The sequence below is a fragment of the Gekko japonicus genome, unplaced genomic scaffold (genome assembly GCF_001447785.1).
Source record: "Gekko japonicus isolate JY-2015 unplaced genomic scaffold, Gekko_japonicus_V1.1 scaffold1392, whole genome shotgun sequence".
In the NCBI taxonomy this organism is placed as follows: domain Eukaryota; kingdom Metazoa; phylum Chordata; class Lepidosauria; order Squamata; family Gekkonidae; genus Gekko; species Gekko japonicus.
In genome coordinates, this window is record NW_015167578.1 from 390,202 (window position 1) to 415,188 (window position 24,987).

A 24,987-nucleotide genomic window follows, 5' to 3' on the forward strand; every position below is an offset into this window, starting at 1 on the left:
CCCCGAAAGTGACAGAGCGTTCCCCACGCATGCGCAGGGAACGCTCTGCATACTCCCTGACCGCATCTGGGAGCAGGAAATCCCCATGTCCTTTATATTTTCTGATTCCTTCTTATGCTCTCTCTCGCTTTTTAAAAGTTTGCCTGAGTGGGAAGGAGGGAAACAGAACAGGGAGGGAGCGTCAACCTAAAGAGAGAGAGGCAGAAATGAGGGAATGGCAGTGGGCTGTACTTAAATACCAGCAGAAACACTTTAGAAAGGATTAGTGATTTGAAAGAAGATGAGAACAAAGAATTGCCAAAAGGAGTTTAGGTAGCTGCGGGGCAACAGTGTGCCGGAAGCGGTCTGAATGCAGATTTCTGTAAAACAAATGCAGAAACAAGAGAAAGCCCAGAAACAAAGTGAAAGTGACAGCGGGAGGGAATGCACAACAGAAGAATAGGATGTGCTCAGAGACTGAGGCAAAATACAGGTGCAGAAAGGGCCCGTGTGACCCTCCTTACCTCCAACCAGCCCAATTGTTCATTCTTTCCTTCCTGCTCAGTTGTTCATTTTCTGCCCCCATTCCCAACCCACCCAGCAGTTGGTTTTTCCCAACCCACCCAGCATTCCCAACCCACCCAGCAATACTTCCAGCCACCCACCTGCTTCCTCTCCCCCCATAGCAACAGTGGCAGCACTCTAAGAATCACAACAGATCTCCCAGCTACACAGATCAATTCACCTTAGGGCTGCCAGCTCCAGGTTGGGAAATTCCTGGCGATTTGGGGGTGGAGCCTTGGTACAGTGAGGCTTGGGGAGGCAAGAAGCCTCAGCAGGGTATAATGCCATAGACTCAAGCCTTCAAAGCAGCCATTTTATCCAGGGGAACTGATCTCTGTCACCTGGACAGCAGTTGTAATTCTGAATGATCTCCAGTCCTCACCTGGACGCTGGCAATGGTAGTTCTTGTGGAGGAAATGACTGGTTTGGAGGGTGGAGTCTGTGGCATTACACCGGTCTGAAGTTCCTCCCCTCCTCAAATCCCACCCTCTTCAGGCTCCACCCCTCAAATGCCCAGCAATTTCCCAAGCTGGAATTGGCAACCGTATTTCCTTCCCACCCAACAGCCAACCTTCCTTTATCTGCCTCTCTGTCTTCAGCTTTCCATCTCCACCCCCTCCCCCACAGCCTCTACCTAGGCAAATTACAGTCTTTTTCCACAGTGGGGACCAAAGCAGCTGTGAGGTTGGTTAGGTTGAAAGTATGTGACTAGTCCAAAATCACCCAGTCAGCTTCCACTGCAAGATGGGGATCTGAACCTGGGTCTTGCAGACCTTACTTTGAAGCTCTAACTGCTGCACCTCACTGGCTTTCATAGGGTGGCTGCTGATGAACAGTAGCAAGCATCTGGACCAAGTTGTCATGCAAGTCAGGGGGGACCTGGCAACCCTAGACTGCTGCTAGGCCTAGGGTTGCCAACCTCCCAGTGGGACCTGGAGACCCCCCAGAATTGCAACTGGACTCTAGACAGCAGAGGCCTGTCTCCCAGGAGAAAATGGCTCCTTTGGAGGGTGGACTCTGTGGCATTATACCCAGCTGAAGCTTCTCCCTTCCCCAAACCCAGCCCTCCTTAGAGTCCACCACAAAATCTCTAGGAATTCCCCAGCCTGGCACTGGCAGCAACCCCTTTCAGGCCTGGCCCAAGGCTCCCTCCCTCAAAGGCCAAAATAGGAATGGAAAAGGCCCTTCCCCCCCCCTTTCACTGACAAAGCCAGTTAGAAGCCCCCCCCCCCCGAACGTTCTAATCTCCCACAAATGATGCCTGAAGTAGAGCTCTGTGGAGGCCATTTCAAAAGGTATTGAGGGAATTCAACTGTCCCTGGAGGGATTTTTTTACTTTTTGGATTTTTCTGCCAACCCAGGAAGTCTCCTGACTATGTAAGAAAAGCTATTGGGGGAGAGTGAGCCCTCTGTTGGTGGAAATAAGTATCTGCACAGAAATCAGACTGGCTATTAGCTATATAGGTGATGATGATATGATCAACAGGCACAAGAAATACATGCTAAAAAATTGCAAGTCTATTAATTTCCTAACGCTTCTTCTGATTGTCCTTTAAAATGATCTCTTTATATATTTATAACACCATATCTTGTCTTTGGGGCCTAGCTTTTAAAATGGTATTGTTATTCTGATACAACAAGCGGGAATACGAGGCAAAAAAAAAAGACATACTTACCTGCCCAGTGATTCATTACGAGTTCACATTGGGGGTGGTATTTCAGCCCTTGATCTCTAGATCCAAGTTCATCCAAGTCCATAATGCTATCCATGCTATTCTATCAGCCTATACGGAGATTTCACTTCCTCTACCCATTCTTATCTGTATAATTCTGTCTCAACTTTGGCTCCTTGGTCGTTCTAGATTCTGACAATGAGATGGAATCCAATGTTGTGCATTTTTTCCTGCTCTAGATGGTGGGGGCTGCTGCTCAGAGATATGATGCACTCTCCAGGGTGACTCTAGCCAGACCATTGACTTCCCTTGATCAGATAGGACAATAAAGAATTCAGGGGGGTGGGGGGGTAATGAGCATTTTAAATCTATGAGGCATGCCTGCTGATTATTACAGTTTTCAAATGAACATATTTTTGCAACCACTAAGTCTCACATTATACTGGACATAATTGTTTAATAATCTGCAGATGGCAGCCCTCAGTCTTACACACTCAAGAAACTTTAAATACAGAGGTCATGTGGAGCAATATTATATGGACCAGTGGTCTTTTGTTTCTGGAAGACATTGTGCAGATGGATGATGCACAACATTTTTTTGGTAGCCATGATATAATGACAAGAACATGCTCTCACTCCTCCTGCCACTTACGAATAAATTTTATTACATTTCTATTGGGAACAATAAACACTGACATGTGGGTACTCCTTATGAGCACTGTAAAAGCCATCTTTTTACATTATGGCTGAGCAAATTAGTTACTATCTCTCCTTATATATAATTGAGTAGTGGGGTGGCACTTTCTGAACATTCCACACACCCCTAAATCAGTTGGCTCCATGATGGCTCAGAAGCTGTCCCTATCCACTGGCTGCATTGCCTGAGTCCCGCCCACAGAAGTGGGGCCCGCCAAAACTTCCCTCCTCAGAAGACGGTTGCTTCACTCCAATGAACACAGCTACTGTCTTAGCTCTCCTCGCCAGATGATGATTGATTCCCTCAGAGGACAAAACCAACCATCTTTAGTCTCCAAGCCAAGTTTGCTGAGGCAACACTTTCCACAATGGAACCCCCCCACCACCAAGTAAACAGCTGTCAGCGTAGCAGAGGTGGGGGGGGGACCAGCCCAAGTTATCACATAAAAAGCCAGTGGATACACACAAACAGAGATAGAGGATGGGACCAGACACACAGAAAACAGGAAGTCAAAAACCCGAGAGATGCTGCAAAGCACAAATACAGACATACCAGCAGGCAGATCTACATTTGCAGACTGCCCAATTGTAGAAATTACTCCACAGAGCTCTGTGTGCTGCATTTTCTGGCCCACATTGTGTGACCTTGTGAAAAATATGGAATGAGAGACTTTACTTCCACATTTGTGCCTTTCTATTACATACTGCTAATATGTACTTAACCTACTTCCAGCCAATGCATTCCTTACACATGACATCTTTCTGGAGCTCATTGTATTGCTTTTACAACTAGCTTTACTGCTAGTTAAGAATAATTCCCTGTTACTTCATCCTTGCCAAAGGCCTTGATCATTAAGATCTTAAACATTTAGATTTGGGGGGGATGAGAGCAAAGATATACTATGTTGACAAAGGCTCAATGTATTAATCTTAAAATAATTTCTATTTGTGATAAGAAACTTGCAAAGTGTGTTATAGAGACAACGTAAGCACAATCCTGATGTCATAGAGGCATTTGAATGTTTAGGACAAAAGATATGCTTAGACATAATAGGTTCTATTAGCTTCAGAAGAGCTGTCTCAATTTAGGTCTATCGAATTATTCATCTGTCATGTCTTGAAGTTCAAATACGTTCAGTGCTTCTCTGAAAAAATTAGGTTCCTCCCCCTCTTCTTTTTTTTGCAAGAGAGAAGTTTGTATCTTTTTTTTTCTTCCCAAAGGCATGGCTCATAAATTACTGTGCCACTCTGTGTAACCATTCTAAATGGGATTTATACACTTCAGTGTATTTGTAAGAATATGTCTAGTAAGGGTTTTTATTATGCTGTCTTTACATGTCATCAGAGTAATAGCTGTTAGATTTTATTTATTGTTACATCTTGATGAAAATACTGGAACAACAACAAATAGCATAGGGTATGTCATTTTCTTATGAGAATGGATAGCAAGCTCAGACATGGCAACAGAATTATAATGGGTATATGACCAAGAGGTCTATGTTCAAGATATGGCTCTTCTCTTCAGCACCATAGACTCTACCCACCATCCTTCCTATTATTTATATTATCAGTGATTCTGGGACCAAGGAGAGGCAAATCAGGATCTTGCAAAGTGTCATTTTAACTTCTAATTTACCCACTGAATGTATGAATAAATTGGAGAATGGATTCATTGCCCAGGACACCTGATCACTGTCTCTCATATATTGTGTCTAAGGGGAGAACTAAACTTCAAGAAAACACCGGGTTTAAGCAAGCACAAGAGGTTGGGGACTACTTTTATTTGCTCCCTGGAATCTACACAATTATTCCAGCTACATCACAAGAAGGCCAAGAGTCTGAATTCCTTCTACGAATTTTCCAGAGAAATCAGAGCAATAACAGGTAAAGCTGTTGTGAATGTCATCTTAAATTAAAGAGGTCAAAGAGAATCCACTTTCCTAAATTCTGATGAAGTATCTTCCTAAGAAAAGACCTTCTGGGTATTCTCCAGAAATGACATCTCACCATCAGCAAAGTGCTGCTGTTTTGGTCATTTTCCTTTCCACTGCACCACCAGGGGAGGAAGATAATGAAGATGGAGCTTGGGAGGCCCCCCTATTGATAACCCTCATCTTTAAAGACTCTTCATCCTATTAATTATCTTCATTAAAGATCTTCCAGTTCACCAAGCCCCCTTCCTGAGAGTAAATCTTCTACTTACACTTTTTGTTTTATTAAATATATATATCCAACCGCTAAACCTAAGTGGCTTGTTACACTAATTTAAATCTAGCAAAATTCTAACAATAATTAAAAATAGTAATTAAAAGTAATTAAAAATCCATATAAACCAATGTGCAATAACAAAATAGCCTGTGATTAATTTCAAACCCATAAAGTAACCATAAATGGTGATGCCACGTGGTGTAGTGGATACTCAGTCTAGGACAGGAGAGAGCCAGGTTCAGATCCCCACCTAGTTGTGATGCTCATTGAGCCACTCACTGTCTTTCAGCCTAACATTTGTGGGGCTGAAACAGAGAAAGAAATAATCTTGGATTGTATGCTGAGCTCCTTGGAGAAAGAATGGGATGAAAATGTAATAGAAGGCGGGGAATGGAAATATGTGCTGTAAATTCTCCCTGAAATACTGGAACAATTTGTGGAGTCAGATTCTGGTTAATGTAGGAAGGAGTTCCACAATGAGGCTCAATGTGTCTGTTTGTTACAATGAAGGGATAGAGCTCTTATTGCAGTTATTGTGACAACAATAATCTGATTTCATTGGTGGGAAATTTTGGATGTACTGCTGATTTGCTTGTGAGGGTTGATAGCCCAGCACCGGCAACCCCCCCCCCCCCGATGGGCGGGAGTTGTGACAAACGGTGTTGTGCAAATGTCACAACATCACTTCCAGCACAAAGCCAGAAGTGACATCACTATCACAATGTAGGGTTCACCCAAGACTCTGTGGTAAAACCAACCACCTCCCCATTTTGTTCCCACTGCTCCTCCAAGCAGCAGTGGGAGCAGTGGGGCCTGCAGTGGGTGGAGACCTGGCAAGCCTGGTTGACTTGATTCCACTGAAAAAGGTCAGGACTTAGAAACCCTGGTTTTATTACACCTTATTTGAGTTTAAATAGCAAACAAAGGTGCTGAACAGAGAAGAAACACATCGTTATAAATGAACAGTCGTAAGCCAAAAACTTCTATGAACACCCATTAATTCTCTCTCACCAATTTGAAGAAAAGACAAGTGTTAAATGTTTGGAGAGTGTTGTGAACTTTATAAATGCATGTGTCTGATGTGATAGAATGGATTATGAAAAAGTCACACTTAAGAGACACATCATATATGCAAACTGAATAAAATATAAGTAGCATTGTGATATCCAGGATCCTTTAATATTTAGCAGCTTTCATTGGTAAACATATTTATTGGCTATTTCTGTACTTGTCTCTGTGTTTATCCTGTTGCCACTAATCTGAGTTTAGGTCCAACTAGGGTTTTTCCAGGCTCTTGCTTATAGTGGGGCATCTCGAGGCTAGGCCCCCTGACTCACTGGTAAGGCCCCCTGACTTCCCATCCAGCCCAGGGCCCCCAAGTGGCGGCAGGCACAGGGAAGAGTCGGGTATTCCTTTAATTCGATTAGCCAGTGCCCCCTAAGCAATTTAAATGCCCCCTGACTTGCTACAGGCCTGGATATTTCCATTAGTCAACTTGTCTAAGGGTGATCAACTGACCAAAAGAAATTATTAGTTGCTTATATTCACTTGATAATGACAACAGTAAAGAACATCTTTGGACCCAGCTGAATTGGCTAACTATCGGCCGGTCTCAAATTTGCCCTATTTGGGCAAATACACTAGAGATTGGTGGTGATTCAGTTGCAGAGCTTTATGGATGACACTTCCATGCTAGACCCTTTCCAGTCTGGTTTCTGTCCGGGCCATGGGATGGAGACAGCATTGGTTACCCTCACAGATGACCTCTGGAGGCACCTGGATCCGGGCAGCATGGTGGTACTGTTGTTGTTAGACCTGTCAGCGGTGTTTGACACAGTCGACCATCAGTTACTGATCCACCACCTCACTGACACAGGGATACAGGGGTTTGCCTTGCAATGGCTTGTTTCCTTTCTCCAAGGTCGGGGACAGAGGGTGGCACTAGGAGAGCAGATGTCTCAGAGGCACGCACTGATTTGCAGGATCCCCCAAAGGGCGGTGCTATCCCCAATGTTATTTAACATCTACGTGCACCCCTTGCCCAGATTGCCTGAAGGCATAGGCTAGCGGACAACACCCAGCTATATCTGTTGTTGACTCTACCTCAGAGGACCTGGATCGGGCACTTTAGGACATGGTGGGCTGGCTGAGACTGAGCCGATTGAAATTGAATCCAATGAAGATGGAGGTCCTGTGCCTGAGTCGGAGCGGGTTGGGGTTAGGGATTCCATTACCGACCTTTGATGGGGCACCGCTGGTGCCAGCACCGAGGGTCAGGAGTTTGGGAGTGCTCCCGGATGCCACCTTAACAATGGGGCCCAGGTAGCAGCCACTGCCAAGGTAGCCTTTTACCATCTATGGCTGATTAGGCAGTTGGTTCCCTTCCTCAAACACAATGACCTGGCAGTGGTGATCCATGCAGTGGTCACCTTGAGATTGGACTACTGCAACACTCTCTTCCGATCTCTGCCCTTGTCCCAAATCCGGAAGCTGCAGCTGGTGCAAAATGCAGCAGCCAGGCTGCTGATGGGTCTCTCTATACGAAAGCACATCACGCCTGTGCTGAAGGCACTGCACTGGCTGCCAATAGCATACCGGATTTGCTTCAAGGTGCTGGTTTTGATCTTTAAAGTCCTATATGGTTGGGGGCCTGCCTACTTGAGGGGCCGCCTTTCCCCACATGTCCCCCAGAGAGCACTGAAGTCAGGGACCCAAAATCGCCTGACTGTCCCTGGTCTAAAAGATGTTAAACTGGCAGTCACCAGGGCCTTCTCAGTGGCAGCTCCATACTGGTGGGATGAGCTCCCGGAAGACACCAGGGCCCTGTGGGACCTATCACAGTTCCACAGGGCCTGTAAATGTAGCTCTTCCACCAGGCCTTTGATTAGGAGCCACCACTGAGGAATGAGCACTGGAAATCAAACCAGCATGGCCATTAAGCTATGTTACAGACAAAAAGATGACTGGACACCGGCCTACCTATATCGGCCCTCTTCAGCAAATGCCATCTGCACTAATTGCACTTATGTATATTACGGTTTGAAATTTTATTGTTATGTATTTATGTATTGTGTTTTATCGTATTTTAGTCTATGTACGCCGCCTTGAGCCTGCACGCACAGGCAAGGCGGGATATAAATCTAAAATAATAAATTAATAAATAATAACATTTGCTCTGTCCTCATGCAGTTTACTCTTGTTTCCCTTAGGGAACCAAATACTAAACTCAATCCAATGGTGCCAAAGGTATGTAAATATAAGAAGAGATTTAATCATTACACATATGGGCATGGATGGATTAATGCATGAATTATGGAGTCAATCCAATCTGACCCTACCTGAGAGCAATTTCACATAGATAGCCGGCAATCATACCTAAGATCAGAAAAGTCTCCTTGTTCTTACAGCTGTGTGGAGAACAAAAGGATATCAGATATGACCTCAGTTATTCTAGTGCAGCGACAATAACAAAAGAAACCGCTCTACTTAATTTCCTAAACTCAGACCCTCATGCTTGCCATAGCATCAGCCCTGGAAATCATAAGTGCATGAGGACACCACGGTTCATACTCCAGTCAAGCACAGCCCTCCACATTTACCAGGATCCAGAAAGCACTGAAAATAGATGTCAGGGCTCAGCCACTCCTGCCAACAAGCCCTTAAAGGCACAGGAAAATATGCCATAATGCTGGTCTTTGGCCACTTTCCCAGTCTAAATATGGAACATGTTCTGCCATTCTTTCCTCTTGCTGAAATTTTGCCCTCTTGTTCAGTTGCAATGAATATACTCAAAGAGTCCCAGACTATGTGCTGAGCATTCGATATCCATTTGTAATACTTGGTTTCCATGAAGAGCCGTAGTACTCTCACTGAGCTGCTCTGAAAAAGACCATGCCTGGAGCTCCTTTTCTGAATTTACGGGATTTAAAACTAATGTCCAGGGCAATACTATAAATTTATCCCAAAGGCAAATCTTGTCATCATCTTCAGAAATGTAAAAACTTCATTGGAGATCCAGAGAGAATAAAAGTAAAACTACTACTGGTTAAGGACAAAACCAGGGATGTAAAACTGTTTTAAACTACTTCCAATAAACATTCAGTGGAAATCACACAAAGAGTCTTTCCAAGAAGCAAAATTTAGCTAAGCTAAATTTAAAGTTCCTTAGGTTTCAATGGGAGAAACATGATCAGATCTCTTCCATTAAAATCTCTTAAGTGCATTTAGATTCATCATGCCTATAATTGACTGAGGACGCCTAAGGGAACTGCACCAACCCAATGAATATTAATTGACTTACAGTTTCCTAGTGCATCTTGAACCAAACCAAAATGGTCCTCTATGACTGGTCTTTTAATGATAATGACATAACTGTTTCAGTTTCTTACAGTATTCATTTTGCTTTAATTTAAATGTGCTGTACTCCTAATCTCTTCAATTAGCTGTCTAGGACAATGTTTAAACACCTTTAAAGCTATTAAAATCCACCGTGACACAGTAAATGTGGGGTGAGTTCTGAATTGGATGTGTGATAAAGAAACCTCACGACTGCTTCACAATGTGATGAACTCCAGAGAATTCCATTCCAATCTATATTCTCAACATGCTAGCTGTACTAATTGGGCAAATTATCAGATGATCCCCTCCTGAGAAAAGACCCGGGGAAAAACAGTGCCAGTGCAGTTTCCCCCAGCACTAGGCCATGTTGCCCAGTTTAGCTTCCATTTGTGCATCAGCTAAAATTTATCTCCAGAACTGCTACTGTAAATAGTACACACACACCCCTTTGTCCTCCTCCTCTCACTCTTTTTTTGGGGGGGGGGTATTTTTAATTCAGTGTTACAGACACATTTGATTCTCTATATCTAGCTAGATGATTGATAGATGATAGATAGATAGATAGATAGATAGATAGATAGATATAAATAGATATTTTCAGTTGAATGCTTTTGTTTCTCATTTTTCTACAAGAACAAATGGGCATCCTGACACTGGGTTCCCCACTGAGGCGTTTGCAGACTTCCTCCAGCCTAAAGAGACTTCTGCCAGCTTGAATGTCTCTTCCTCCGATAGAAGAGCCACTTAAGGTAGAGTAAGGGTCCATAGGCTGGAGGAAGGTTGGATCTGTAACCACTAGTTCCACCCAACAACGTTTTTTTCTGTGCATATCTCCTGGGCATCCTACACAGGATGCTTACCTGATGCCTTCAGATCATGGCATGAAACTTTTTTATCTTCTCCTTCCCCTCTCCCTTCTGCTTTTTGTTTTTAAACTTCCAGCCTCATGGAAAGATCAGGATAATTCTAAAGATTGCACACTGCTTTGTGTTATTTTGGTTGATCTTAATAAAGGGTATTCCATGGCTTCTGTTTTTGGATTTTACATTGGACCAGGGCAGCTACCTGCTACCTTGCTCAGTTGAGGAGGGTCTTTGCATGTCTCCTGTAACTGCCTACTCTTCCCTTCCTTGGTAGGTTCTACTTTCTTCCTTTTGTCTCCCCCCCCCCCTTTGCTTTGGTGACATTTGGCATGTTCTCCAAGGGTATGACTACCAATTGTACTCATCCTTGAAACTTTGTTGAAATAGAGTCCTGCTGTTCCACAAAACCTCCACAGAATAATACCTTTTCTTCTCATTGTTCTTTGCCTGATAGAGAGCAGCCTGCACAAGTAAATGACTTGGTTAATCAGGACTTTGGAAGTATGGAAATGCAGTTTTCAGTCACCTAAATTAACACAGGACAACAGGAAGAAACTTCAGTTCAGTGTAATCAGAGGACATAATTGATAATTGAGAATCACATTTCTTATTGCTTGTAGGTTTTTCAGGATACAACTAGTTCCTTTATGTGCGCAAGTGCTGGCACTTGGAAATTGCTAGACATGTCTCTGGGCCATGGGAATAATATGATGTCTCAGAATGATTTTTGTGACTTGTTTTTGTACTTGTACCTTTTCTTTGATCCAGGAAATGCCCAGGTGGAATCAAGACAACTCTTATGAAGAAGTCTTCCGAAGATATGCTAATCAGGTATGTTGAATGAAAAAAAACCCTGTGTACTCTAACAAGACATGCAGAATTGCGAAATAAGTGTCTTGCTTTGCTAGGCTTAGAAAATGCAGATCTCAAGTGGGTATCTCAAAACTCTATTGATTTGCTAGCCAGCCGCTATAACAAAGAGGCAAGGGACCTTGCTAGAATATAATAGATGGCTCTAAACTGATTGCCTGCAGGAAGAAAGGTGTTCCTTAAACAAGCAATTAGCAGTAACCCTTGGCTACAAATATACCTGGGTATGTATATCATATTTTACTCTGATCAGAATTACTTTCAGTTTGCACTTGCTGCGTTTGGAAAGCAGACATCAGTCAATGTTTGGGTAATTGATTCCCATTCTTTCTGAGTCGAGCTGCATGTGTTCACAGGAGATGCTCTTAATGGCTTAATAAACTGTTATAAAGGACTCCTTGACTTAGTCAAGAGAAAAATTGCTGCCAAAAGCCTCTGCACAATAGACCTCTCACAGCTAATAGTTATATCAACGCATAAAAGGTGGAAATGACACTGCCTACTGCGAATAATGCACAAGGTTTGTCTCCGAGAGCACTGAGGGCAAGGAAGGAAGATTTTACATGGCTCATGAGTCAGGCAACGGCAAGCTGCAGGGGCAATGGGCCGGATTCTCAGTTCTCTGATGCCACTGTCTAATGGATGGCAAAGCAGCAGAAGTGCAACACAGCTGCTGTGACTCCAGATGATCCCGTGAGCGGATAGCAAAAGACCAGCGGAGACGGCTGCCATCTCATGCCTAATGTCTTCTGTTGCCAGTTCTGTACGATTAAAAAGGAAAACAGACTTCAAGGTGTAGAGGCAGTATAAGAGCAGCTCTGGGAGTAAGAGAATCATTGCAGTTATAGTGTGAAAAGGTTGGATTGTATAACAAATCTGACATTTATTTACAAATTGGTTAATAAGGCTCTTTTTTAAAAAAAAATCTTCAGTGAATGCTTAAACTTTGGTGGCTGTTAATAATAATATGAATAATAATGCTTAACATTTGTGTAGTGGTTTCAGTGTTCAAAGCACTTCCCATTAGGGATTCTTGAACACCCTCTGGTTCAGCTCATGCTCTGCATGCCAGTTACAAACAAAGGGCCTATTTTTAATTGATCCTGCAACTGTTTGCAAGCAGATCAGCGAGCCAGCCAGCGAATATAACCAAACGTTCCTCTTTTAATAAAAAAAATTCTTACTATTTGAGATTTCACTTACTGAGGCTATTTTCCACGTGTATTTTTGCACAGCCTTATGGGAGTCATAGTTCCATTCCCATGTCCTTTAATTACTTGACCCAATTGTCTATGGGGAGACTCAACTTCACTGATTTCTCAGATACAAAAAGCAAGGCAGGGAAATGAAACTTCACCATCACAGCTACTATTTAGCTACAAAGCTGTTCAATAGCTGTTTGACTTGGACAGCAGCAAATCAAACAAATCTGAGGCTCAGCTTGTAGGTGATTGCAGCTGTCAAACATGTTCCCTGAGAAGTCTGCAGCATCCCTACTTCAAGTACATTATCAAAGAAATTCTGACGCCCGGTAAGGTAGGCCAGTGTTACCACCTTTTTTGCCATCAGGCCAAAGGACACCTTAGAGTGTGAGATTACATTTGAACCCACCCCTGTTGCTAGATATTTTTGTGGGGGGGGCAAGAGGGGGTACAGTGGCTAATTTAATTAACTGAATTAAATTAAATTAAATTAAATAGCAGAGCTAATTGCCTGCTACAGCCAGTAGCTTTGTTTGGCTTCTCTGGGGCTTCATGTGGAGTGAATCTTTGAACACAGAGGCGGCCGAGGTCAATCGTGGCTCCGAAACCCTTGCTGTAGTCATGAAATCTGAGTGGGAGGGACAGGGCCACTGCAACAAGTGACTACTGACTGCAGGAAAGAGAGCAACACCACCCTGGGAGCAACCACCACGTGCAATTGGAGACAATCCCCAGGCTCACAGCCAGACCTTCCCCTTCACAGCCAGATCCCCCCTTCCTTCCCCCTCTGGCTGTTGTTTCATCCCTCCTCACCACCCTATCCTTGCCTGCCTGCCTGCCTGCCTGGTCTCTTTGTCCTCCCCTCCCCTCCGTTCCCTGCAACTCGATCATCACAAGAGTCACATACAGGGAAGTCAGAGTCACCAAAGGAAGTGATGAAAACCTGCAAAGCCCTATCAGGGGGAAGAGGAGCGAGGCTGGCCCTGGCTCAGGTCATGCTGTAGGCCAGGCCTTTTGCATGTGTTGGGGCTGGGGGCAGAGCCAGTAGAGCCGGTGCCGGGCACACACGCCTTCCCCGTCCGCTCTTGTTCAGCTGGCTAGCCACTTTCACCACTGCCCTCCCAGCCAGCAGCCCCAGGCCCCCTTTGCCTCAGGGAAGATTTGGGGGCAGGGCAGATTTGAGAGGGGTGTCACCCCCAGCACCCCAGGAGCTATGGGCCTGTTTGAACCAGTAATTTTCCATATCTCAGCTCATTCTCTCTACCACTACACTCCAGCTGAGAGGAACACGTAACAAAGGATGTGAAAGATGTCTGCCCTGTGACCCTGGAGAGTCATTGCCTGTCTGAGTAAACAGTACTGACCATGATGGAACAATCGTCTGATTCAGTATAACGTAGCTTCCTGTGTGTACTTTATTAGACATATGTCAAAGAGTTCTGACAAATACTGCCCACACACTCACTGCTGTATCTCTAGGCTCTTGGACATTCACAAAATTCATCAAGGGTTATCATTCCCATGTGCATGTCACTCAATTTGGGATGCGCACTGTAATATTATAAAAGCATAAACCTGAAATGTAGCAAAATGCAAATCCATGTAAGATGCAAAAAGGGCTTTGATCCACAGCAAAATCTAATTCTTGGTTGTAATTAGGAAAAAAGCCCTCAAAATAAAGAAGCAAAACCTTTTGATCCACAGCAAAATCTAATTCTTGGCTGTTGTAATTAGGGGGAAAGCCTTCAAAATAAAGAAGCAAACCTTAATCCTAAGGCAGGATCTCAGTGCTACAATAACAGAAAAATGATGTGCAGCCAAGGGGAACAGGGGTCAAATGTGTATTAACCAACTGACATGCATAACACTTTTAGATATGAGCAGACAGCCTGATGTCTTTCCCAAATGTCCCATGCTTGATATGGCTATTTTCACCATTCAGGTCATGAGGGAGCGAGCTCATTCAACCAGTCACTGTATGAGCTTTCTTCTTCTTAATAACTGTTTTTTGGGGGGACTGGAATAGCCACTGTAATCTACTTGTTAAGTTTTAGCTAGTAAAGCCAGCTCATTCTATGTCTCTATAATATGCAATCAGCGAAAGAATGTTAAAAATGAGATAAGAGGTGTTTGGGTTTTTTTTTTTTTAAGTACTAAATTAATAAATAGATGTAAGAAAAGCAGCAATGTATTCAGTTTAACACAGCATCAGAGTGAAGACAGCTGCATTATGTACCCTACTGACATTTATTACCAGTTATCGTTCTTACGTACCTTCCTAATGTTCTTGCTGGAACAGCAGAAAGAGCTTCTGTTGAGAATCACCAAGTAACAAGAGCAGCAAACAAACGTAAATGTGTAGAGATAAGAGAGAGCGAGATTCCTTTCTTTGGCAAAGTTTGCAAATCTATCAGCGTGAGTGAATGTTATTCACACAGAGGGAAAGCCAAGAGCAGGATTGGGGCCAATGAGAGAAATAAGACGAATGAAGCACAATCTATTGGGAAATTTCTCTTGTGTAAGATGCCCTGAAATGAATGGAAGATCCAAGGGAAAGTGACAGAAAAAGAAACCCGTTTGCTTCAGTGGCAACAAGAAAAGTTTCCCTGGACTGTGCTCTGTCTGTCTAGAACATTTTTATCCCCAATTTTTTCCACAGGGTTCCGAGAGGCATATATGATCTTCCCTTCCCCATTTTCCCCTCAAAACAACCAAGGTTACCCAGCAAGCTTACTGGTAGTAGGGTGACCCAGGTCTCCCAGAACGTAGTTTAAATGTCTATGAAATCCATTGTAGTGGCTTATATCACTTATAAGCACTTTTCTTATATTCTCTATTAGAGTTCCTACTTGGATGCTTCACAATTGCAAAGGATCCTTAATGATGTATTCCTGAAAGGTAAAGTTCATTTTTATGGTCAGATATGATTTTTGAAGTTCTCTTTTCCTCAGTCCAGTGTCCTAGTTGTCCACTAATTTTTAACGGGGACTGTATTTTGAACTGAGCAAAAGTTGAAGGGCAAGTAAAAGTAGCCATATCAAGCCAGTCACTACTCCATGGAAGCCAAGATACAAGACCAAACCAGAAACACCATCAGCAGGCTGATCTTTAACATGTGTCGTAAAGCAGAGGATGGAGAATCGATTTTGAAATGGAAAAGAGACAAACAGATAAAAGGACGCTAAACCTTTCGTGTACACTGCTTAACTTTCTATAACTCCTCATTCTCCCAGGTTTGTTTCTCTTAGCTAGGCTCATATCTAATATTGTAGCCCAAAGTGAGAAAAATGGCCCTTGAAAGACAGACTGAGTGCCATTTACAAACCATTTGGCTGATGCCTGTACATGTAATCATTAGCTTATAGACCCATGGAAAGCTGTTACATAGTGACCGAATTTAAACATTATGCTGGCCAAGTAGAACCCCGTAAAGTTTTTTTTAGCACCAAGCACGGACCTAAGACTTGGTGACACTCTATTAAAAACTGGTTTGCTTAATAAGGAGAGGTGTTCCTGGAATTTGGGTTACTCTGAGGGGGAGGTAGGTTTGCCAGTTGCCTCTCCCTGGTTTAGAATATAATACCTATGAGAGTTTTGAAAACATAAACTTTTTCATGTAAGGCATAACATTGTACCTGTTTTTCATTGTTACAAAGACTTCAGAATGCATGTGGGTTGTGAGATGTCAACTTCTCTGCTACCCTACTTTAGCAGAAGCTTGTTATCATTCACACCATAGATGGAGAGTGGGAGCATTATACCATAATCCTTTACAGCCAGTTCATTCAACAAGTTGCTGCAGAGTATAAGGCAATTTGCAAATACTGAGTTGGCACCCCAGTACTGTGAATGGAGCAAGATCGTGGGAAAAGACCTTTGTTCATTCCCACTGCAGATCCTTGTACATTCACCTCTTTTAAAAAGCTACTCATGAGGGAATGATGTGGAGTGTAGTTTGGGGGCTGCAGTAGGAAGAGATAATCAGTAGAACCAGCACCTCACTCTGCTATGAACTTTTCCTCTAGCCATTGAATTTTTGCTTACGATCCATTCCTACTGCGATTTTCCTGCCCCACATCCTATACTGTTCTTGAAGGATCCCTGATCTTCAGGAGCAGCTTGGGGGGGGGGGCATGGTGAAAAGTACTGGGTTCACCGCATGGAGGACTCGGACAACGACATGCGTTTGCACACGTTTATTGTACTTAACACTGGAACTACAGAACGGCCCTGCAAGGCCAACTATATACACAACCACCCAGCACACCCACAGTCCCATTGGAGGGTTTGAATTTCCCGCCAAAGTTCCTATTAGTTCATGCTGGGGGGAACTAGGATCCTAAGTTCTTATTGTCTGGAGGAGCTAAGCTCTTGACTGTAGCCGCGGACCCCTGGTGGCAGTCCACATACATAACACATGGGACTGCTGTGGGAAAGGGGAGTGGGCAAAGTGACATTCCACAAATTTGTTCTGTTCACTGTGCATAGGTTCCAACCCTCCTGGATTATTCCTCTAAATGTATGGTGCAGGACCGCTGAGAGGTACCATAGCTCCTAGACAAAGATCCAATTCAGCCTCAGCACAACATATAAAAGCAAACTGCATGGCTTCCGTGGCTCCACGTACCTTCAAGTAACCCTGACACAAGCAAATTGAGCCCCAATGTTTGGTGCTTCTTCAGTTACCTCAAATGCACGTAGAATGGTTCCTGTGATAGGTAACATCCTGTGTAAAAAAAATTTCATGTTAAGCAAATTAGCATATGCATTCGATTTGGTCCATTTCTTATGTGATGTTTTGTATTTGGGCACAGACTCAAAGTACAAAATACATCCTGGTAACAAGTGCATTTAAAAACAGGGTTAAATCCTTTCCCCCGTTAGTCCCCTCTTCCTTTTGCAAAATATTGATTGTGAAGCAGCCCGCAGTGGAGGTCTCCCATTTCCAAAAACTTGGGGTTAAAAGCAAGTCATTCTGCCACTGCTACCCCCCTTAACCTCCTTATTCTTTGTGTCTTTTGCCTTCTGATTTATCCATTTATAGATCTAATGGCCAGTCTGGGAAGCGGAGATAGATTCAGCTTCGATTCATGCAGGAGCCTTTTAGCTCTGATGGATGTATCTTTTCAGCAAATGCAATAAACCTCCCTTATGCTGCCCTTCCTTGCTTTGAGTTATGGCTGTGCTGAGCTTCCCTTTGCAAGAGCTTTGTGAGTAAATATTTGCCATAAGATCTGCCCACTACATATGTGGGGAATCTATAAACTGCCATGCTCTCCTCTCTGCGGACCACTTCTATCAGATATTGGGGGAAGGGGAAGTGTCTTCAGAATGTCAGCCCACTCTGCTAACTGGGTTGCCAACCTCCAGGTAGGGCCTGGCATTCTCAGAGAATTACATCTGCTATCCAGATTACAATGATGGCCTCTGCTGGAAGAAATAGCAGTTTTGAAGGGTGGACCCCATGGCATCACAACCCCACTGAGCCCCTGCCTTTACCCACACTTCATCTTCCCCAGGAACCACCTGCAAATCTCCAGGAATTTCCTCACCCTCAGTTGGCAACCCTACTGCAAACTATTCACTGCCAGGGCCTACCTAGGGTGCAGACCATATTCATTTCAGTCTCCACTTTTTCCATCCAAGGAAACCTTATACCACATGGGAAAGCATACAAATTTGAACACTGTCTATAGTCACAGTTCATTTCTCAAATAAGGTCACTCTGTCTTCATAGAAATGCATTTTGTTGTTGTTCAGTCGCACAGTCGAGTCCGACTCTTCGCGGCCCCATGGAACAGATCACGCCAGGCCTTCCTGTCTTCCGCCGTCCTCTGAAGTTTATGTTTAGTTTCAAGTTAGGTTCCCCACCCCTCTGTGGATCAATGAAAGAAAATAAAAATAATGGATAGTAATAGCACTAGAATACTTTTCAGGACTGCCTTCCTATATTGCCTTTTCCCCCTCCATACATGTGAATGTGAACAAACATAGAGCAAACTACGCTTTCAAGTATCTTCTTTTGTAGAGTCTTGACTGTTCCGATTGCAGGTGCGGGGTGGGCAAATCCCATGTTTGAAAGCTCCCAGATGCCCTGCCTGTGAAAAGCAAATTTGTCAGGCAGAAAGATCCCAGCCAGGCTTTTCCTCTAATGTGCTTGTTTCTATGTGCAGGGGATATTTTGTTTTTAATGTGAGGAAATGTTCAAACATGCAACTCTCCACCTGCAGTCTGAAGAATTACTGTCCCTGCCATATCATATAACTAAATGTGTCATTGCATTCTTTGGGACCAAGAGGTTAGAGCTAAGGAGGCACATCAAAGGGCACTTCAGTTTAGGACAGCTGTCCACTATCAGCCCAAGTGCACTATCAGTCCACTATCAGCATATATTTGTGTACTGAACTGAATTAAAGCTTGTTTAAAACTTGACTACACATTCAGTTCAAGGCTAATGGAAGACTCATACTGCAAGAGTTTGAACCACTGTGGAGGTATCTCAACAAGTACAAGGTCTGTGTGAGCTTATACATTCAAATTCTCAGTTGGTCTGTTCTTCTGTTTCATACTGTTAAATAGTTAATGATCTTGAGTTCCTGAATGGAGCTTATTACAGAAAAGAAATTCCAAATACAGAGGCTGGGGGTGGGTGGAGGGATAGGTACTCTATGATCATTCATAAAAACAATAATTGAATCTAGAAATTTCCACTTTTAAACCAAGCATAAATATTTTCTAGGAGATTTTTAAAAAGGAAGATGAAAATAATTCTGGATTCCTGGAGATTTCCAGCTTGAGAAGAGTAATGCAGATGGCAGGTATGCTAACTTACTTTGGACATAGTTTCAGTTTTCAATTTAATTGTGAAATGTGGTACATTTTCATGAGAAAGCTTCTAAAAGAAATTTAAACTGTCCTCAGAGATCATTTTAGGTCAATGTTAAGGTGACATGAGAATGAACTAGCCTTTTCTCCATGTTCATGGGCATCCCTCATTCCTCCTCTCCTCCAGAATCCTGATTGCAAACTAACTCCACTTACCCATAATGTATGAATGTAAGCACAGGAGTTAAACTGTGTTAATCCTCCTCATACATACATATTTCGGATGGTAAAACTGGATTAATTCCTGTTTGTGAGAGGCAAACTAGCTCCACATAACCCACCCACCTGCATTTTTACATCACAGATTAACGTAATGAGGTTATAACTGGGATTCTTTGTGGAGGAGAAGTGAAGTACACACAAGAAGCCAGGTTCATACACATGTCAGTTTTAATGTTGACTTAGAGTACAGTCTGAATGCAACATTAATTGGTTGGAGCTTTACCTGCCATGGAAATAAGTAATGGGAAAAGCATATGAGGACCAGTATCCTCCCTGCCCTTGAAATCAAGCAACATTTGGTCATAGATCATTTTTTTTAAAATTATAAATCCATTAGTTTTGTTTCTGGGCTCCTTAGATTTTCAGCAGAATTATGAGGGATGATCCCATGGAAGTGAATTTAACCCCCCCCCCCAAACCTTATACTTCATACTAGACTTGTGTGTTTCTTTCATAATTAATCACAATAATCACAAAAATCGGATGTTTTGCGATTAATGTGAAAATGAAACAGATCTGCCATGTAAACAGCCTACAGTGAAAAAAGCCCATGCTTTTATTTCTTTTTGTTCTCTTTCTTTTGTTATTGTAGTCTTGCCTCTCTCTGACTCTACTGATTCCACTTTTGCAAGGCAGCCAATGTCTTCCTAATAAGGGCATAAGCTGCTTTCCGGGAGGGGGGGGCCGGCAGAGAGGATCTGGGCTTTCTTGATTGACTGCAAGCTGTAGCCAGTAGGATTACATATCTGTTTGTGGTATTCCAGTCCTCAGGGCTTTTTTTGTAGAAAAAGCCCAGCAGGAACTCATTAGCATAATAGGCCACATCCAACAGCAGACACTCATTAGCATATTAGGCCACACCCTTGACAGCACAGCACATTAGCATACTAGGCCACACCCCCATGTTACTAGAAGTGTGGCCATCCAGCCACACCCACATTTTGCTTCTTATTCTGTTTACCTTGTGGTCAAAACCCAGAGGGTTTTTTTGTAGCAGGAACTCATTTGCATGTTATACCACACATCCCTAATGTAGCCAATTCTAATGAGTTTCTGCTGTTGGGTGTGGCCTATTATGCTAATGAGTTCCTGCTGGGCGTGGCCAACTCAGGAGCCAGCCGGAACTCCGTTCCTGTGCGTTCCTGCCCAAAAATAGCCCTGCCGGTCCTGAAGGATATGGGGGTAGGACATGTCTTCCTCTGTCCTTCCAATGCTTGCACTGTTGTACCAAATTTCTCCTTAGGGTCTGTACTCCTCTGCTGCTCTCCAAACCTTGTCCCTTGTTCAAGCAAATCTATTTCCAGGTCCTCCACTGCCTACTTGCCCAGATGCTTTGCCCTCTTTGTGTAAACAAATGCCTTTGCCTTGCCAGTCTGCCTCTTCCTCATGCTACTGTCCTTCAGGCTGAGTAGCTGCAATGCCAGATTCCTTCAATGAACACTTCTGTCTGTGTTACTGTGTATTTGGATTTCCCCCCCTATTAATTATCTCACAGACTTTAATGGTAAACATGAGTGCATTTCATTACCTCTGATTTTATCTGTCTGAAATTTGGGACTATGTCTGTCCTAAGGGAGTTCTAAAATACCTCTATGTTCTGTCCAGTTTGGATAGAAAACCGAGAACGTACAGACCCAATAAGGGGAAGGAGGGGTCCCCTATTGAAACCAATGAGGAATAATAAAATAGAATTATGAAAACGAAACAGCAATAACAAAACAAATAAAAATGAAATGAAACCATATGAAACCGCCCAATAATGAAACAGTCTCTTTTGGAATTCATTAAAAAAAATGAAAGAAACAAAGCAAACTGCCATGCACAAGTCTAGTTCATACTGACATCTGCTGAGCAAATCTGGAATTGGAAGCTCTCTCCCTCCCCACCCCCAGTCCTCAACCAATTGTTTTTCCTCATTGAATATTCTCCTGTGTGCATTTATATATGCAGCCTTTCGTGTTGTACAGAGGAAGCTGCCGTCCAATAATGCTACCTTAGAGATGAGCCTTTTAGATGGTTAAATGGCTGTTTAAGCTGCGCTAAGATATTATTTTTTGTTCTCCTCTGTGAAGATTGGAAAAGTCAAAGAAAAGGTGTAATCAAATCACAGTCTCAAGCTTAGTATAGTCATTGGGGGCAGAGGAAGAGAGCAGAGGTTCTAAGGCCCCTGCAGACAAGACGTCCTGATGGGCGTTTGGAGGCAAAGGAAGGGAAGATGCTCTGACTACTCCTACCTGGAATTTATCACTAACATGCTGTATCAGGGAAGATGCAAGACAGATATTGTGATAATAAAGGCAATAAAGTGTAACATTGGAAAGGAAATTGCTTGCTGTGCAGACTTTAAAGGCAAAACAAACAAATATCACAAGCACTGAGCTGAAGGTGTGTATGTAATATGAATACTGCACAGTCAGCTTCTCTTACTACACTAGCAGAAACTTAGCAGAATGTGTAATGCGTAATGCACACAACACTGTTCACCAGCCTCCTCCCTCATTATGGTAGCTAGTTTGTAACTCTTTCAAATGAATTCCCTGCATATGAATCAGGCAGATTTCCAGCCCAGTTACTGATAATTGGATGTCAAGTGTGTTGCAAATACCTGCTGCTTTCCTAGAGTCTGTGTGCTTTCTTGCTCTCACCTGTATCATTGATTATTTATAAAACAGTCCTCAGGCTAGAAGCAGACCATAAAAACAGCTTTAAAAAGATGGAACCCCCTCAGTTAAAAAACCAGGGTAAAAGAGGAATGTTTTTGCCTGGCACCTAAAGGACAATAAAGTGTGTGAGCCGGGGGGGGGGGGGGGTTTCCCACAAGGGGGGGCATTCCAAAAATGAAAACGCTTCATCTCTGGCCGCCACTCATTGTACCTCTGCAGAAAGGGGGTCAGAGAGTAGGGCTTGGGACTGGTGGGGTGTGCGTACACACAAGAAGGGCCATTCCATTACTTTGTTCCACCAAGTGGCCACCGTACATCATCTAAGATCTTGCTGAGACATTGCAAGGGATTCACCATAAAAACAGCTTTAAAAAGATGGAACCCCCTCAGTTAAAAAACCAGGATTAAAGAGGAATGTTTTTGTCTGGCACCTAAAGGACAATAAAGTGTGAGAGCCTTGGGGGGGGGGGGGTTCAAGTGTGTTGCAAATACCTGCTGCTTTCCTAGAGTCTGTGTGCTTTCTTGCTCTCACCTGTATCATTGATTATTTATAAAACAGTCCTGAGGCTAGAAGCAGACCATAAAAACAGCTTTAAAAAGATGGAACCCCCTCAGTTAAAAAACCAGGATTAAAGAGGAATGTTTTTGTCTGGCACCTAAAGGACAATAAAGTGTGAGAGCCTTGGGGGGGGGGGGATTCAAAAAATGAAAATGCCTCATCTCTGGCCGCCACTCATTGTGCCTTTGCAGAAAGGGGGTCAGAGAGTAGGGCTTGGGACTGGTGGGGTGTGCATACACACAAGAAGGGCCACTCCATTCCTTTGTTCCACCAAGTGGCCGCAGTACATCATCTAAGATCTTGCAGAGACATTGCAAAGGATTCTGGGACCTATCCCTTAGACTGCATAGTGCATACTGCTTCACTGATGACCCCAAGATATTGGGATGGCTCTGCAGTTAAGCCAGCGCCGTGCAGAGAAAACCGTTGTCTTCAATGATGGTTTGTTCTGACCCAGGAGGCACATATATCTTCTGGTGGGGTGGCAAGCACTGCTTTGATTGTCAGTGGGAATTAAATAGGATAATCTGATTCTCCCACCTTCCTAAAAGAATAATAATATGAGCCCTACAAAATTGGGCCAAATATGTAAGTAGCCCAGCATCCTGTTCCTAAAAATAGTTAGCCAACTGCCACTGAGACATCCATAAGCACAGCATGAAGGCAAGCTCCCTCCCCTGTTATTCCCCCCCCCAACATCTAATATTCAGAGATACCTCTGAACATGGAGGTTCCATTTAGCCAAGCACAGCTCGTGATTGTTTATAGACCACACATTTGTTTTAAACATTTGTTTTAAAGCCGTTAAAGCTATTGACCATAATCATATTTTTGGCAGAAAATTTCATAAATTAATTGCATGTTGAGTACTTCACATGAGCTTGCTTTTAGAGAAAGGGTGAGATAGAAATACTTTAAATAAATAAACAAACCTTGTCACTTCTGAACATATTACCAAATCAACTTCATTGATTCTTGCATACATGCCCTTAAGGTGGCTCATTATGTTATAGCTGGAGAATCTTGGTTCTAATGGCTTAACTGTGGATTCAATCAATGCTTTCTGAAAGCAAGGGAACAGGGAAAATGGAGAAAACAATTGCTCACCATGCCTTAAAATTATTGCCTTACCTCCATAAATAAAGATGGGGTCTGCGATAAGATCTCTTTGATTATCATCAGGGTTGCCTCATTTCTGGCTGTGTGTTTGTGCCTTTAACAGCCATATGATAAGCAGAAATCTATCCACTGAAGCTTTTCCATGCCAGGAAACTTTCCAACAACCTAGTGATTTCATTGTGAGGCTGGGCATTTGTGACTTGCCCAGAGAAGAAGAGGAGGAAGAAGAAGAGATTGGATTTATACCCCACCCTTCACTCAGAGCGGCTTACAATCTCCTTTCCCTTCCCCTCCCCACAACAGACACCCTGTGAGGTAGGCGGGGCTGAGAGAGCTCTTTCCAGAACTGTTCTTGAGAGAACAGCTCTGACAGAATGATGGCTTGCCCAAGGTCATCCAGCAGCTGCAAGTGGCGGAGTGGGGAATCAAACCCAGTTCTCCCAGATTAGAGTCCATGCTCTTAACCACTACAGCAAACTGGCTCTCCAGGGCCACAGAGGATGGGGCCATAACTCAATGGCACTTTCACCATGGCACCTATCCCATCTTTCAGGAAAGTGGGCACTTTCTTTAGAAATTGTAATAAATTTATCATTGCTATGGGCCCAAGATAAAACTATTTCATATTTAAATTCAACACAACTTATCCATAATTATATTAAAGTTGTACAGATGTGGGGGTTCTGTGTTTGAGGCTTGCTCAGCATATGCAGCTGTCTAAGGTGGCGGAACAAGGCATACCACTGTTGAATATAAGCCCATAAAATAAAACTCTTAGTAGTGCGGAAAGGCAGCCCTAGATGCTCAGAGGTACTCTGGTAATTAAAAGTGTTTAATAAATATGTTATTGTTTGTGCATGTTTGGGGTTATGTTAGGGATGCCAGTCCCCAGGTGGGGGCGGGGGATCCCCCGATTTTTGGGGCTCCCCCCAGATGCTGGCCAGCTGGCCCCACCCCAACTGTCATCTGCGGCCCCACTTTTCATGCAGCGCTGCCCACTTCTGCCCTGCAAGTAGCAACTCCGTGGCTTGCAGGGCAGGTGTGCGCGGCACCCTCTCTTTTCAAGCAGGGACCATTCACGCCTGCCCTGCAAGCAGCTAATTCTTTGATTGTAGGGCAGGCAGGCACAGTGTCAGCTTTTCCCTC

The 24,987-nt window shown here is 43.4% G+C and overlaps 1 protein-coding gene across 1 annotated transcript in view; it reads left to right on the top strand.

Moving 5' to 3' along the window:
* CAPN13 (calpain 13) overlaps positions 1-24,987 on the top strand; it is a 139,864-nt gene that overhangs the window by 107,510 nt on the left and 7,367 nt on the right. Inside the window, exons 13-19 of the mRNA XM_015413874.1 lie at positions 4,630-4,796; positions 8,894-8,951; positions 11,090-11,152; positions 15,234-15,291; positions 17,438-17,511; positions 18,838-18,906; positions 19,133-19,211. Coding sequence (XP_015269360.1) covers positions 4,630-4,796; positions 8,894-8,951; positions 11,090-11,152; positions 15,234-15,291; positions 17,438-17,511; positions 18,838-18,906; positions 19,133-19,211 — 568 coding nt within the window. The remainder of the gene's footprint in view (positions 1-4,629; positions 4,797-8,893; positions 8,952-11,089; positions 11,153-15,233; positions 15,292-17,437; positions 17,512-18,837; positions 18,907-19,132; positions 19,212-24,987) is intronic.